Here is a 15,374-nt window from a genome sequence, read left to right on the forward strand (position 1 = left end):
ATATATTGAAGCAACATCTCCAGACATAAGTCAGGAAGTTAAAGCTTGGTCGCAAATGGGTCTTCCAAATGAACAATGACCCCATGCATACTTCCAAAGTTGTGGCAAAATGGCTTAAGGACAACAACGTCAAGGTATTGGAGTGGCCATCACAAAGCCCTGACCTCAATCCTATAGAAAATGTGTGGGCAGAACTGAAAAAGTGTGCGAGCAAGGAGGCCTACAAACCTGACTCAGTTACATCAGCTCTGTCAGGAGGAATGGGCCAAAATTCACCCAACTTATTGTGGGAAGCTTGTGGAAGGCTACCCGAAATGTTTGACCCAAGTTAAACAATTTAAAGGCAATGCTACCAAATACTAATTGAGTGTATGTAAACTGTAAACTTCTGAAATAAATCATTCTCTCTGCTATTATTCTGACATTTCACATTCTTGAAATAAAGTGGTGATCCGAACTGACCTAAGACATGGAATTTTTACTAGGATTAAATGTCAGGAATTGTGAAAAACTGAGTTTAAATGTACAGTGGGGAGAACAAGTATTTGATACACTGCCGATTTTGCAGATTTTCCTACTTACAAAGCATGTAGAGGTCTGTAATTTTTTATCATAGGTACACTTCAACTGTGAGAGACGGAATCTAAAACAAAAATCCCGAAAATCACATTGTATGATTTTTAAGTAATTAATTAGCATTTTATTGCATGACATAAGTATTTGATACATCAGAAAAGCAGAACTTAATATTTGGTACAAATCCTTTGTTTGCAATTACAGAGTCATACGTTTCCTGTAGTTCTGACCAGGTTTGCACACACTGCAGCAGGGATTTTGGCCCACTCCTCCATACAGACCTTCTCCAGATCCTTCAGGTTTCGGGGCTGTCGCTGGGCAATACGGACTTTCAGCTCCCTCCAAAGATTTTCTATTGGGTTCAGGTCTGGAGACTGGCTAGGCCACTCCAGGACCTTGAGATACTTCTTACGGAGCCACTCCTTAGTTGCCCTGGCTGGGTGTTTCGGGTCGTTGTCATGCTGGAAGACCCAGCCACGACCCATCATCAATGCTCTTACTGAGGGAAGGAGGTTGTTGGCTAAGATCTCGCAATACATGGCCCCATCCATCCTCCCCTCAATATGGTGCAGTCGTCCTGTCCCCTTTGCAGAAAAGCATCCCCAAAGAATGATGTTTCCACCTCCATGCTTCACGGTTGGGATGGTTTCTTGGGGTTGTACTCATCCTTCTTCTTCCTCCAAACACGGCGAGTGGAGTTTAGACCAAAAAGCTCTATTTTTGAATCATCAGACCACATGACCTTCTCCCATTCCTCCTCTGGATCATCCAGATGGTCATTGGCAAACTTCAGACGGGCCTGGACATGCGCCTGCTTGAGCAGGGGGACCTTGTGTGCGCTGCAGGATTTTAATCCATGACGGCGTAGTGTGTTACTAATGGTTTTCTTTGAGACTGTGTCCCAGCTCTCTTCAGGTCATTGACCAGGTCCTGCCGTGTAGTTCTGGGCTGATCCCTCACCTTCCTCATGATCATTGATGCCCCACGAGGTGAGATCTTGCATGGAGCCCCAGACCGAGGGTGATTGACCATCATCTTGAACTTCTTCTATTTTCTTCTATTTTCTAATAATTGCACCAACAGTTGTTGCCTTCTCACCAAGCTGCTTGCCTATTGTCCTGTAGCCCATCCCAGCCTTGTGCAGGTCTACAATTTTATCCCTGATGTCCTTACACAGCTCTCTGGTCTGCCATTGTGGAGAGGTTGGAGTCTGTTTGATTGAGTGTGTGGACAGGTGTCTTTTATACAGGTAACGAGTTCAAACAGGTGCAGTTAATACAGGTAATGAGTGGAGAACAGGAGGGCTCTTAAAGAAAAACTAACAGGTCTGTGAGAGCCGGAATTCTTACTGGCTGGTAGGTGATCAAATACTTATGTCATGCAATAAAATGCAAATGAATACTTAAAAATCATACAATGTGATTTTCTGGATTTTTGTTTTAGATTCCGTCTCTCACAGTTGAAGTGTACCTATGATAAAAATTACAGACCTCTACATGCTTTGTAAGTAGGAAAACCTGCAAAATCGGCAGTGTATCAAATACTTGTTCTCCCCACTGTAGTTGGCTAAAGTGTATGTAAACTTCCGACTCAACTGTATATACAAAAGTATGTAAACTATTAGCTAGCCTCTACTGTCTTTGCTAACAGGAGCTCGCTGATACCTGTTTTGCAGCAGTCCTCGAAGAAAACACATAGTTATTTTAGCCTATTAGGCATAACGTTAATACCTTTTATAAAGCCCTTTTACATCAGCAGATGTCACAAAGTGCTTATACAGAAACCCAGCCTAAAAACCCCAAACAGCAAGCAATGCAGATATAGAAGCACGGTTGACAGTCCATTTCCCCTGGAATTATGAATATGTCTGTTTTAGATGCTTGGTGTTGTGTCACCAAAAGTAGTAGAATCTCCTGCCTACTACGTTAAGGAGGAGCCGTTGGTCTGATTGATTGCCCACTAATTAATCTGCATGATTAATGAGTAATAAGCAGATTGTTTGTAAACACTTTGCAATAATGATGCCAAATTGTATTAATAGTGTCAGAGATTACTACATAGTTTTCATTAACACATTCACTTCATACTCCCTCAGTTATGTCTGGAGAGATTGTTTTTGAATTAACAAACGGATTCATTTTGATGTGCACTAATGTTACTTTTACGCAGCTAGCATTAGACCAGTGTTTGGACACATACATTTGATGTCCTCTCGTCGTTTGGTTGTTACTCATTCTGGGTCTTGTGTTGAACAGAGGAACACGAGGAGTCTGTGTACAACCTGTATATCTCTGAGGTGCGTAACTTCCGCATGCGTCTGGAGGCTCAGGAGGAGCACCTGATCCGACAGATCCGCACCCCACTGGACAGAGACGACCTGGAGCAGAGTATCCTGCGCATCACAGAGCAAGAGGTAGGGCGACCACTCACTATTCAGACTGTATCATCACTCTGTCATAATACAACTCACTATTCAGACTGTATCATCACTCTGTCATAATACAACTCACTATTCAGACTGTATCATCACTCTGTCATAATACAACTCACTATTCAGACTGTATCATCACTCTGTCACAATACAACTCACTATTCAGACTGTATCATCCACTCTGTCATAATACAACTCACTATTCAGACTGTATCATCCACTCTGTCATAATACAACTCACTATTCAGACTGTATCATCCACTCTGTCATAATACAACTCACTATTCAGACTGTATCATCCACTCTGTCATAATACAACTCACTATTCAGACTGTATCATCCACTCTGTCATAATACAACTCACTATTCAGACTGTATCATCCACTCTGTCATAATACAACCACTATTCAGACTGTATCATCACTCTGTCATAATACAACTCACTATTCAGACTGTATCATCACTCTGTCATAATACAACTCACTATTCAGACTGTATCATCACTCTGTCATAATACAACTCACTATTCAGACTGTATCATCACTCTGTCATAATACAACTCACTATTCAGACTGTATCATCCCTCTGTCATAATACAACTCACTATTCAGACTGTATCATCACTCTATCATAATACAACTCACTATTCAGACTGTATCATCCACTCTGTCATAATACAACTCACTATTCAGACTGTATCATCCACTCTGTCATAATACAACTCACTATTCAGACTGTATCATCACTCTGTCATAATACAACTCACAATTCAGACTGTATCATCACTCTGTCATAATACAACTCACAAATCAGACTGTATCATCCCTCGTCATAATACAACTCACAATTCAGACTGTATCATCACTCTGTCATAATACAACTCACAATTTCAGACTGTATTCATCCCTCTGTCATAATACAACTCACTATTCAGACTATTATCACTCTGTCATAATACAACTCACTATTCAGACTGTATCATCACTCTGTCACACTTATCTTTTCCAGACACGGGTCAAATACATTATGTAAAATACATCTGTGGTTGATTTCCTTTGCCAGGTACAATGGAACCAACGGAATAGTCTCTTAAGTGACTTAACCTCTCCAACTTTGTCCCTTACAGAAGAAGAAGGCAGAGCTGGATCAGCTGAAGGACGATCTGGAGACCATGAAGGAGAAGTGTGAGACGTTCTTCAGACAGGCCGGGGCCTCTCCCGCTGTCCCCACCCTCTCCTCTGACCTCAATGTCCTCATCCAGAGCATGAGCCAAGTCTACTCCATGTCCGCCATCTACCTAGAGAAGTAAGTGGCCCTGACAATGTTATGGTCCTCCTCAGTAGAGGGCACAGACACTGTTATGGTCCTCCTCGGTAGAGGGCCCAGACACTGTTATGGTCCTCCTCAGTCGAGGGCTAGAATATTCTCAGCACATTCAAAATCAACAAGGCATTTGCAATTTGTTTTGTTTGGTCCCACTTTAAATGCAACTTTAAAGTCTTTATGAAGCGTTCGTAAACTGTTTACAAGGACTTCACAGATGCTTTACAAAATGTTGATGTAGTTAATGTCCCACTGTCTCTGTGGTGTTTCTGCAGGCTGAAGACAGTGAGCTTGGTGGTGAGGCACAGCCAAAGTGCGGAGGCTCTAGTGAAGCTCTATGAGGCCAAACTCTCTGAGGAAGACGCCGTGAACTCTGACCTGAAATCCATTGATACAGTCGTCAGCACACTCAAGGTAAGCTCCCTTGGTACTAGGTTTTTATAGACGTTTAAAATATATCCTATTTAATCTTTTGGTTTTCTCTCAGGTTGGCAAAATGATTGCTGGAGATGAATTGTTATTTTGTGGCATCCAGTCCTTGAGATCCACTATTAAGCTATGATTGATAGTTGAGCCATCACTTTGCTCTACTCTGTTTTAGCAATGGCGCTCAGAGATCGACGAACAGAGGGAGATCTTCCATGACCTGGAGGATGGGCTACAGAAGGCCCGTGGTATCAGTGAACGCATGTTCAAGGCCCACAACGAGCGGGACTTTGACCTGGACTGGCACAAGGAGAAGGCTGACCAGCTAGAAGAAAGGTGGAACAACGTCCACTCCCAGATTGAGAGCAGGTTAGTGTTTTCAGGTCAACTGTTGAGGGACAGAGTTTGATTCCATACACCAGTAAATATTAGTGAGGAACACTACTTTAATAAGGGGAATGTAAAAATAACCTTTTACGGATACTAAGACTCTGTCCCTTTGTTATATTAGACTTCGGGACCTGGAGGGCATCAGTAAATCACTGAAGTACTACAAAGACTCCTACGGCAGTCTGGATGAGTGGGTCAGAGAGATGGAGGCTGCTCAGCTCAAGACCCAAGAGAAGCAGCCAGAGGACAGCAAAGCGCTCGCTGAGCTGGTAAACCAACAGAAGGTCCTCGTTGCAGAAATGGAACAAAAGCAGAGCAGAATTGATGAATGCCAAAAGTACTCAGAGCAGTACTCATCTGGTGCTAAAGTAAGTTATCTCTGTAACTGTTTTGACCTGGAACATCAGTCAGATATGTCTGAATGAAGAGTGCTTGAACACCAGAGGAGTAATATTCATGAATGTGTTTCTAGGATTATGAGCTACAGCTGTTGACCTACAGAGCCATGGTTGACTCCCAGCACAAGTCCCCGCTCAAGAGACGGAGGATGCAGAACTCGGCTGATGCCATCATTCAGGAGGTGAGAACCTTGGAATGTAACCGTAGTAGACTAGGTGCTGAGTGTGCTGTGTGTGATAAGGAAAGTGACCCTTGTTTTCCACCCTCACCTCAGTTCATGGACCTCCGAACTCGCTACACGGCCGTAGTCACCTCCATGACACAGTATGTCAAGTTTGCCAGTGAGACATTGAAGAGAGCAGAAGGCGAAGAGGTAGGGGATTGGTGAAATATTGGATTGTTAGAAACGCTGTGCATACTTTGGATTGACTTTTCTCTGCCCATCACATTATTGTGTTAACAGGGTTGACTCCCAGACATATTGAATTAATGGGAAACTCACCTTTAAAGCCATAATGATGCTTCAACTCAAAGGGTTTATTTCTCTTCACTGCTATACTTAAGCAATAAGGCCCGAGGTGTTGTGGTATATGGCCAATATACTACAGCTAAGGGCTGTTCTGGATACAGCCATTATTCGTGGTATATTGGCCATATACCACAAACCCCTGAGGTGCCTTATTGCTATTATAAACTGGTTACCAACGTAATTAGAGCAGTACAAATAAATGTTTTGTCATACCCATGGTATACGGTCTGATATACCATGGCTGACAGCCAATCATCATGCAGGGCTCGAACCACCCAGTTTATAATATGCGTCATCCATTCAGCGCTGATGGATGTAGATGGTTTGCTTAACGCTGATACAAAAAAGCCATTCTTTCATATTGTTTCTGGTGATGGTGACTTCTCTGGGAGGAAGCTGTCTCCTCTATCTCATTGAATCTGAAACACTCTTTCACGGTGGCATTTGTTGGGAACAATTAACAGCGCTGCAACAATCCTCCCTTTGGTAAGCATGTTAGAATAATCATACCATGAACATAACTTTTTTCATTGTTAAGTATGAGGTAATGGATGACTTGTTATTTTTTGCATTGTAGAACAGGAAAGCATCAGAAAGAACAGAGTACCTCACCTGGACAGAGAGCTTGGAGCTCCAAAAGGCAGCAGGGGAGGAGGTGATTGGACAGCTCCAGCAGCAGGTACAGGAACTGGAAACCTCATTGGCTAAGAGAACAACCCAGTTGACCATTCTACAGGAAGAGGTAGAGACATATAAGAGTACCATAGAGGACCTGACCCTCCAGATGTCCAAGGCCGAGGATGGGGCTCAGCAGTACCGTTTGAAACTAGAGACGGTTGTGAAGAGCAAAGCAGTCATTGAGCAAGAGTTAGGTAACGCACGACAGATGGTTCAGCAGTCAGAGGCCAAACGGTCTTCTCTTGAGGAGAGTCTTCGTATGCTGAAGATTAACACCGAGCAGAGCACCCTGGCCCGGAAGAAACTGGAGGACCACTTGAAGAGGAAGAACAGCGATGTTCAGGATCTTGAGGAACATAATCGCACACTGCAGAGGATGCAACATTCCTCTGTCACCCACAGTATCCAGACGATCCATGCAGAGGTGGAGGCAGAGGTCCTGCAGCAGAAACAGGAGCTGGCCATGGCGAAGAAAACAGCAGAGACCGAGATCAAGACACTTAAGTCAGAGCTGAACTCTGTGCTAGTGCATAAAAAAATAGCAGAGGAGAAAGCGCAACAATTCACAGAGCTGTTGGACGATGCCAATACCAGGTTGAAGAAACTTCAGCTGGACATGGAATCAGACAAGAGCACCATGAGACAAAAGTCAGAGGAGTTCAGACAGGAATCTTTAGAGCTGAGAAATTCCTTCTATGTCTTTCAAGAGCAAATCAAATCTCTCCAGAGGGATAAGTCTTCATTGGAACAGAAAGCTATTTTCAACAAGACAGAGGTTGAAGGCCTGAAGGAACAGTTAAAGATCAACCAAGGAAAACTGCTCTTGAGGAACTCCATGGAACAGGAGAGTAGTCACAATATGCAGTGTTTAGAGGAGGAGCTGGCCTCCAAACAGGTTGAGGCAGACCAGTTGAAGTTCAAGGTCAGTGAACTGATGAGAATAAATGTGTCATTAGACAATGAGGTCAGAAGTCTTAAGGTCAGTGTGGAGTCATTACAACGAGAAAAATCTTTCTCTGAACAAAATATTAAATCATTGAAAAGTGAAATGGAGAACTGGAAACAGCAGCTTCAAAAAAACAAAGAAGAATTCAACTTAAAGATAAGATCTGAACAGGAGGTACAACTCAAATCCAGAATCCTGGAAGCAGAACTTCAGAAAGGTGGAATGTTGGCCGCGCAACTGCAGAAGAAAGTAGATGAGCTTAAGAAGGTCAATATGGAGTTGGAAGTCAACATGAAAAAGATGAGAGCTCAATTGGACAATATCACCATGGAAATGGGAAGCAAAAATCAGCAAATCAACATATTCAAGTCTCAGGTGGATGGCACCAAATCTCAGGTGAAAATCATTGAGGAGGAGCTGCTAAGGAAATCTCAGATGTCCCATGAGCTTCAGATCAAACTTAGGGACTACAACGAGGAGGTGAAGAGAACAGCTGAACTGCAGCAGAAAAACAAAGCTCTCAGCTTGAACCTCACCAACTACGAGAAGGAAATCAGGAATCTGAAGTCTGAGCTTAGCTCCGCTGGTACTGAGAGGAATTTGGCCAATAAGACAGTCCAACAGCAAAAGGGTGAAGTGAATGATCTGAACATTACACTGAAGAAAGCAATAACAGAGCTGCAGAAGGAGTCAAATGAGGGCCAGAGGTATCTAGCTAAAGTGAAGGCATTGGAGGGTGAGCTTTTGCAATGCAAGCAGAGTATGAAAGAAATGACTGGAAGTTCAGAAAGAATTACAGTGAATATGAAGCAGGAAATCAGTGCCCTTCAAAGGAGCAAGACCATTGCTGACCAAAAACTGGTTATCTTGAAAGCAGAACTTGAGGAGATGAGTTCTGCTCTGAGAAGAACAAAAGATGAATTAATTAAAGTGACCCAGGAAGGGAAAATCTGCCAGTCTCAAGTCAAAGAGCTCGAGACAGATGTTCAGAAGAGTAGGTTGACAATTAAAGAAATCAGCACCAGCTCTGACAAATCCTCATCCAGTTTCAAACAGGAAATCACTGTTCTTCAGAGGGAGAGAAGTGCAGCCCAAGAGAAAATCTTTTCCTTGGCATCTGACGTCACCATGCTCAAGGGAAAGCTGGAACAAGCCCAAGAGGAGGTCAAGCGAAAGCAAACGGACGGTTCAACCCTGCAACTGAGGTCCCAGAAGCTGGAAGACCAACTTGAGAACTGTAAGCGGATGCTGGAGGACTTGAAAAGCAAACTTCAACTTCAGAAGCAGGGATATGAGAGACAGCTGCAATTAGTGCAGACTGAGATGAGTCAAAAGCTTGCATTACAGGAGTCTCATATCAAACTGGAAATGGAGCAGAAATCCAGAGAGCATTCACACACTGCAGAATCAGCCGGGATTAACACCAAGTATTACCAGCAAGAAATTGAACAGTTGAAAATCTTCAATGAGAGCACTTTGCAGTTAAAGCAGGAGGCTCTACAGCAAGTAGATGAGATTCATATTAAAATGCAGCAAGTGCAAAATGAGAGAACTGCTCTTAGCCATGACCTGCTTAAAGCAAAATCGCAAATTGCAAAATTAGAAACAGAGAAAATGCTACTTAACTCTAGCATTGCTCAGCTGGAAAACATCCATAAGGAAAACTCAAATGAGGTCACAAAGCTTAAACAAATGTTAGCACACAGTGAGCAGAAACTAGGAATAAAGGAAAAGGATGCAAGATCCCTCAATGAACAGGTTGTTTCATATGCCAAGGAGGTCAGAGGTCTTCAAGAAAAAGTATTTCAGCTAGAGGTCACAATTAAGAGTGAACATAGGCCTGTAAAGGAAGTGGAGACTTCAAGTACAACCAAGCATAAGTGTGATAAAGACAATGAGGTTGCCAAACTGAAGACTGAGCTTTTGTTAACACAGACAATAGTGTCATCATATGAAGAGGCAAAGTGCAATCTGGAGGAGGAGCTTATCGAAATGAAAGTGTCCTTAGAGGTATATATCCATGACCATCATACTTATTTTTTACATTCATTAAAAAAATCATAATATTTGTAGATAATAAACAAGACATATTTGAAATTAAATATTCATATTTGTATGTCAAATGTATAATAATATTTCACTTTCACATGCTCAATGTGCATAGATAAATGATCTCAAGGTACAGTATTTACTATATCTAATGATTATTTACATCTTATGCCAACAGATAGCAACAACGGAGAAACACAAAGTGCTAGAAGAGCTGCAAAGAGTGAATGGAGGCAAAAGGGAAATAGTCAGCAATCAAAGCAGTTTACAGGATCAAACATTGATGAAAACTGCAAATTATTCCACTGTCCAGACTACAACAGTCCAACAAAAACACACACAAAATTTGATTGCCAAGAACCAGAGTAAAAAAACTGAAGCGATGGCAATAACAAAACGGTTAGTGTCTCTGGAGGGTCAGGCAGGGAAAAGTCAAAATGTTACATCAAGCACCACTAGCACAAGCTCCCATAATGTCAAAGACCTGTCATCCAAATTATCTCATTCTGAGAGTGAGACAACTTCCCTACAATTTTCCCCAAAGCTCCAAGGACTCAGAGGCAGCATCAGTATCAGGAAGTTGATCAAAACCAAGCTGTTGGATAGAGAAATATTACAGAAGTTAGAAACTGGCCTAGTCACATTAGAAGAGGTCCAAGCATCACTCGCTCAGTTCATCGACAAACCCACTGCTATTGCCGGAGTCTACTTGGAGTCTAGCAAGAAAAAGATATCCTTCTTGGAGGCTGCAGATCAAGGCCTTTTAGCTAAGACGTATGCTATTGAGTATATGGAAGCACAGGCTGCAACTGGCTGTATTATCGATCCTTCAACTGGACAAACCCTCTCGGTTCAAGCTGCTTTAGAGATGGGCATTGTTGGGTTAAATTTGAAAGACAAACTCATGGATGCCGAACAGGCAGCCACAGGCTATGTCCACGGCACTAAAACACTGTCTGTATATCAGGCCATGGAGGAAAGGATTGTAGACAGGCACAAAGGGAAGAAGATCATTGAGGCCCAAATAGCAACTGGAGGATTAGTTCACCCAGTTCTTGGTGTTAGGGTACCGGTTAATGTGGCACTTGATCAGGGTCTCTTGAACAAAGCTACCCTACAGAATCTCTACGACCCGGTCAGCAACCCCAAGGGCTTCCACAACCCTGGTTCAGGACAGAAGACCTACTACTGTGAACTGTTGAAAAAGTGTCTGTATGACACAGATGGTGGTGTCTATCTCCTACCTTTTGGTGAGAAGAATCTCTCCAGTTTTTCTTTTTCTAGTTCTCACAGATTATCAGTCATCAACAGTGCTCTTGGTCTGGAAAGGTCCCCATATCAAGCCTTTAAGGGCAACCACATAGATAAGCGGACCTACCTTTTTCTCTCTCAGCAGGACAGTGAGTGGCAGGAAAAGTCCACTGTCGATGTCAACGGAAGCCATTTACACATCATCACAGATATCAAAAGTGGACGGCAGCTTTGCATCCAAACTGCCCTAGATCTGAAGTTCCTTGAAATGGCAGAACTGGTGAGCTATCGGAGTGGCCTCATCAGCATCTACGAGCTGGCAGACCTTATCCTTTCCAGGATGGTCGTTGTTCAGGACGCTAACAGTCCGGTGGCTGGTCTGTGGGATATCACTCAGAAGAGGAGGGTGACCATTCTGCAGGGATATCAGCAGAGCCTAATCGATAGACTCACTGCGCTGAGGCTGCTAGAGGCCCAAGCTTGCACTGGGGGAATCTGTGATCCTGCTTCTGGGGAGAAAGCCCCAGTCACCGAAGCTCTGCGTAGAGGTCTCCTGGACGAGACATTTGCCCGCCAGCTTCAACAGTCCGAGCAAGCCTACTATGGCATCGTCCATCCCCAGACAGCAAAGACCTTGAGTGTAGCTCAGGCTATTCAGGAGAACCTGTTCCCCAAAGACATGGGCCTTCGATGCCTGGAATTCCAAGTCCTGACTGGTGGACTGATCAACCCAGAGACCCATGATAGAATCTCACTGGATGAGGCTGTTCAGAGTTGCTTGCTTGACAAAGCCACTGCCTCATTCCTGAAAGATGAGAAGTCTCACCCTAAAAGCCTCACCTGCCCAAAGACGAAGAGGAAAATGTCTTTCATGGATGCTCTGTTAAAGGGTGTCTATGACGGTCACACTGGGCTCAGGCTACTGGAGGCGACAAAGGTTCTTAGTGTCGGGGTTAAGCCGTCTTTCCAATATATTTGGACCTATCACCACATTTGAGTGAACAGTATTTGATTTTCCATGGTTTGTAAATAGGGAAAACTGAATATTTGATTGACAAAGCAAAGCCTGACTCAATAAAATGTTCACTGAAATGAATAAAATCTAGTATTTCCTACACTTAAAATAAGAATCATTAATTACATGTTAATTTTCTTTGACTTGGAGTAATATGAATGTTAATATAATTACCAATATGGAGTTAAGTCAGACATTAATAATTGCTTTTAGCATGATGTGTAAACTGGTGAAATTATTCAATTTTAATATGTTTATGTTATGTACCTGTCTTTTTCTTTTAGACATATTTCACATCAATGAATAAACAATTAAATGCTTTTACCGCCAACTGTCATAAAACATAAACATCATGATCCACATGACAATAAACGTCATCAATCAAACCCTGATTTGTGAGTTGTAAGTAGGGTTGCAAAACTCTGTGAACTTGCAATACATTTCCTGGTTTTCCAGAAATCCTTTTTGAGAATGACAGATTTCCTGCTTATTCTCTCCTGATTCCGGAAGACCTCCAACCGGGATTTTGGGAAACCAGGGAATTTATTGAAAGTTTCTGGAATTTTGCAACCCCCATGGTCCAAATAGAGGTCAGAAATATGGCTTGGGGGTTCTTCCTGGAGGTTTCTTTGTTGTTGAATGTCTGCATAACCACATTTCCTGTTTTCATACAAGACCAACTCTGACCCTAACATTCATTTTTGAAATTCTTTCCTCAAATCTTAGAGATCTGTTGATGAGGAGAAGAAAGAGCATGGTGATAAAGTAAGCAAGCTATTGAATTGGATGTCCAGTGTGAAACCGGGCGAGAACAAAGATGGTAAAGCCAGCACAGAGGCCTCTAGTAAGCCTCAGGTAAATACTGTGTGCAAACATGCATTTACTGTTACTGATGTAGGACATTAATTTGAGCCTGTTTGCTATAGCAGGAAAATAATTCTGCAGCAACAGGAAATGTGAATTATTATGTGGATTATAATTAATGGACATTTTTGGGGGGGATTGATACATTTTTTGTTAGGGAAAACCAAGTTAGGCATTTAGGGAAAAGGCGAAGGTTGAGAGCCCTGCGTCCCCCGAAACACAATCAAGCCACACTGCTTCAAGACACAACGCCCACTTAACCCAGAAGCCAGCCGCACCAATGTGTTGGAGGAAACACCGTACACCTGGCGGCTGTGTCAGCATGCACTGCACCCAGCCCGCCACAGGAGTCGCTAGTGCGCAATGGAACAAGGACATCCCTGCCAGCCAAACCCTCCCCTAACCATGCTGGGCCAATTGTACACCGCCCCATGGGTCTCCCGGTCGCGGCCGGCTGCGACAGAGCCTGGACTCAAACCCAGAATCTCTAGTGGCACAACTAGCGCTGCGATGCAGTGCCTTAGACCACTGCACCAATCGGGAGGCCCAAGTTCAGCATTTTAAAGTGGAAACTACAAACTTTGGAAGCCTTTTAAAAGCTCAAATACACTACAAGTTTTAATTTCCTGCTGTGCAGGAAAATTCTCAGCAACAAAAGAGTGATAAAATTAAGATCCTACGTATTTACTTTACAGTTTCATCTCCTGTCTTTTTGTTGTACACATATTGTAGTTGTATACAGTATATCATCATGCCCACAATTCTGTGTGTATTTTATATACTAATGGCCGTGCTCAATCTCAAGAATATGCAATAAAGAGCAAAAAGTCACACAACCTTTCACTGTTACTGTATGTGCATAGTTCTAATAAATACAATGCTTTTAATAGTCTCTTATTATGTCTTTACCCTATTACAAATAAAAGTTGGGATCAATTCCAATAAGCAGAAATGAATTTGACCCAAGTTTGAATCATTATCCCCTGGTCTCTGCCATCCTTGTGATTCCTCACCCTCCTGTAGTTATAACCATAACTCACAATAGAACCAAAGGTGACACAGTTGCACAAGCATTCCAGTATTTCCATATAACGTGATTACAAACACACCCTACTCCTTGAAAATGTACTGAACATTTTGCAGCATAACCGTTTTTTTATGGATTAAAATGAAAAGTCATTTTTCTGCTTAATTTTATTCAATGAACTTTACATTGAAAATGATCATATTTTGATCAGGGTACATTTTCTTTTTGGCCTGGCCAGGAAAAGTCATGGCTCTAGTCTGACTTGCTATGGTCTCCTGGTCAGGTTCACGTAGTCAGGAAAAACTCCTTCCACTAGGTTTTTTAAGAGATATGATAACAAATCAAAGAAACATTTATGTGCAAATCCAATTCATGAAAATCAGGAAGTGGATATCTGAGTTTAATATACAGCACAAAACCCAATTAAATACGTTTTGTGAAACGTCAGTGTATATTATTGTGACTAATATTGTGCTACAAATTGGCATATCAAGGGATGAGAGTAAACATCAGTAAGATGTATTCATAAGGTATACCCATTGTTATTTCAGGTTTCAATGGAAGAGATGGTAACAAAAAAAGAGAAAATTGCAGAAGCACTGAGGACTACACAGCTTATGCTAAGTAAACACAGTGATAAGTGAGTTGAATTATCATTACATACATTAGAGGTTTTTAAGGCTGACTTTTGTACATGCCTCTGTGCACTGTAAATAATGCAATATTTCATATGCCTTAAATTATTGAATGATATGATAATGATAAGAGAACTTAAATGTCTCTGATGTCCTGATTTGCAGGATGACCGAGGAAGAGAAGCAGGAAGCAAAGGAGCAGCTGAAATCCCTCCATCAAGCCTACAGTGATCTCGCCCAGCAGTGTTCTGATCAGACACCATCTGCCGAGCAGGTTAGATACTGGACTTCATCTCTAGCCCTGTTTATACCTGGTTATAACATGCTACCTTTGTCCTGATCTTGTCCACATTCTGATTGTGCCTACATTTCTAGATATGATTGTGATTAGATCTTATAAGTGTAAACAGACAAGACCAGGTCAAGATCAGGACAAGCTCAGGACGAAGGACACATGTTAACGGCAGGTATAAACAGGGCTTCTGAAACACTGGATTGGCGTTTGCAGTGTGGTGTGAGAAATTATGCACAAACAATGCCATCTACTGTTCAACTGCATGACTAACCCTGTTTCCTATATGGGCTCTAGCATGGTTTTCTCTTGTGCTACATACATTGTCATCTTAAAACCACTGTATTTACTTGTGAACAAAGAGAGGGAAAGTAGATTTCTCGAGAGTAGGGAAATTCGTTTTTTTTCCAAAACCCAATGAAACTGAGTATGCTGTAAACATGCTTCTAGGTCTAGGAGCATTTGTGTTTCATGTCACCCAGCCTCATTATGACTTTTCACAGCCATCATTGAAACCAAGCTTTGCTGATCTCCTTTTCATTC

At 42.3% G+C, this 15,374-nt stretch overlaps 1 protein-coding gene across 1 annotated transcript in view; it reads left to right on the forward strand.

Moving 5' to 3' along the window:
• The window catches only part of dst (dystonin), a 183,203-nt gene that overhangs the window by 95,235 nt on the left and 72,594 nt on the right, over positions 1-15,374 (forward strand). Inside the window, exons 25-34 of the mRNA XM_023993813.2 lie at positions 2,832-2,989; positions 4,134-4,312; positions 4,606-4,744; positions 4,932-5,125; positions 5,268-5,514; positions 5,619-5,726; positions 5,820-5,918; positions 12,740-12,868; positions 14,456-14,544; positions 14,705-14,813. Coding sequence (XP_023849581.1) covers positions 2,832-2,989; positions 4,134-4,312; positions 4,606-4,744; positions 4,932-5,125; positions 5,268-5,514; positions 5,619-5,726; positions 5,820-5,918; positions 12,740-12,868; positions 14,456-14,544; positions 14,705-14,813 — 1,451 coding nt within the window. The remainder of the gene's footprint in view (positions 1-2,831; positions 2,990-4,133; positions 4,313-4,605; positions 4,745-4,931; positions 5,126-5,267; positions 5,515-5,618; positions 5,727-5,819; positions 5,919-12,739; positions 12,869-14,455; positions 14,545-14,704; positions 14,814-15,374) is intronic.

Source organism: Salvelinus sp. IW2-2015, linkage group LG8 (assembly GCF_002910315.2).
Source record: "Salvelinus sp. IW2-2015 linkage group LG8, ASM291031v2, whole genome shotgun sequence".
Classification (NCBI taxonomy): Eukaryota; Metazoa; Chordata; class Actinopteri; order Salmoniformes; family Salmonidae; genus Salvelinus; species Salvelinus sp. IW2-2015.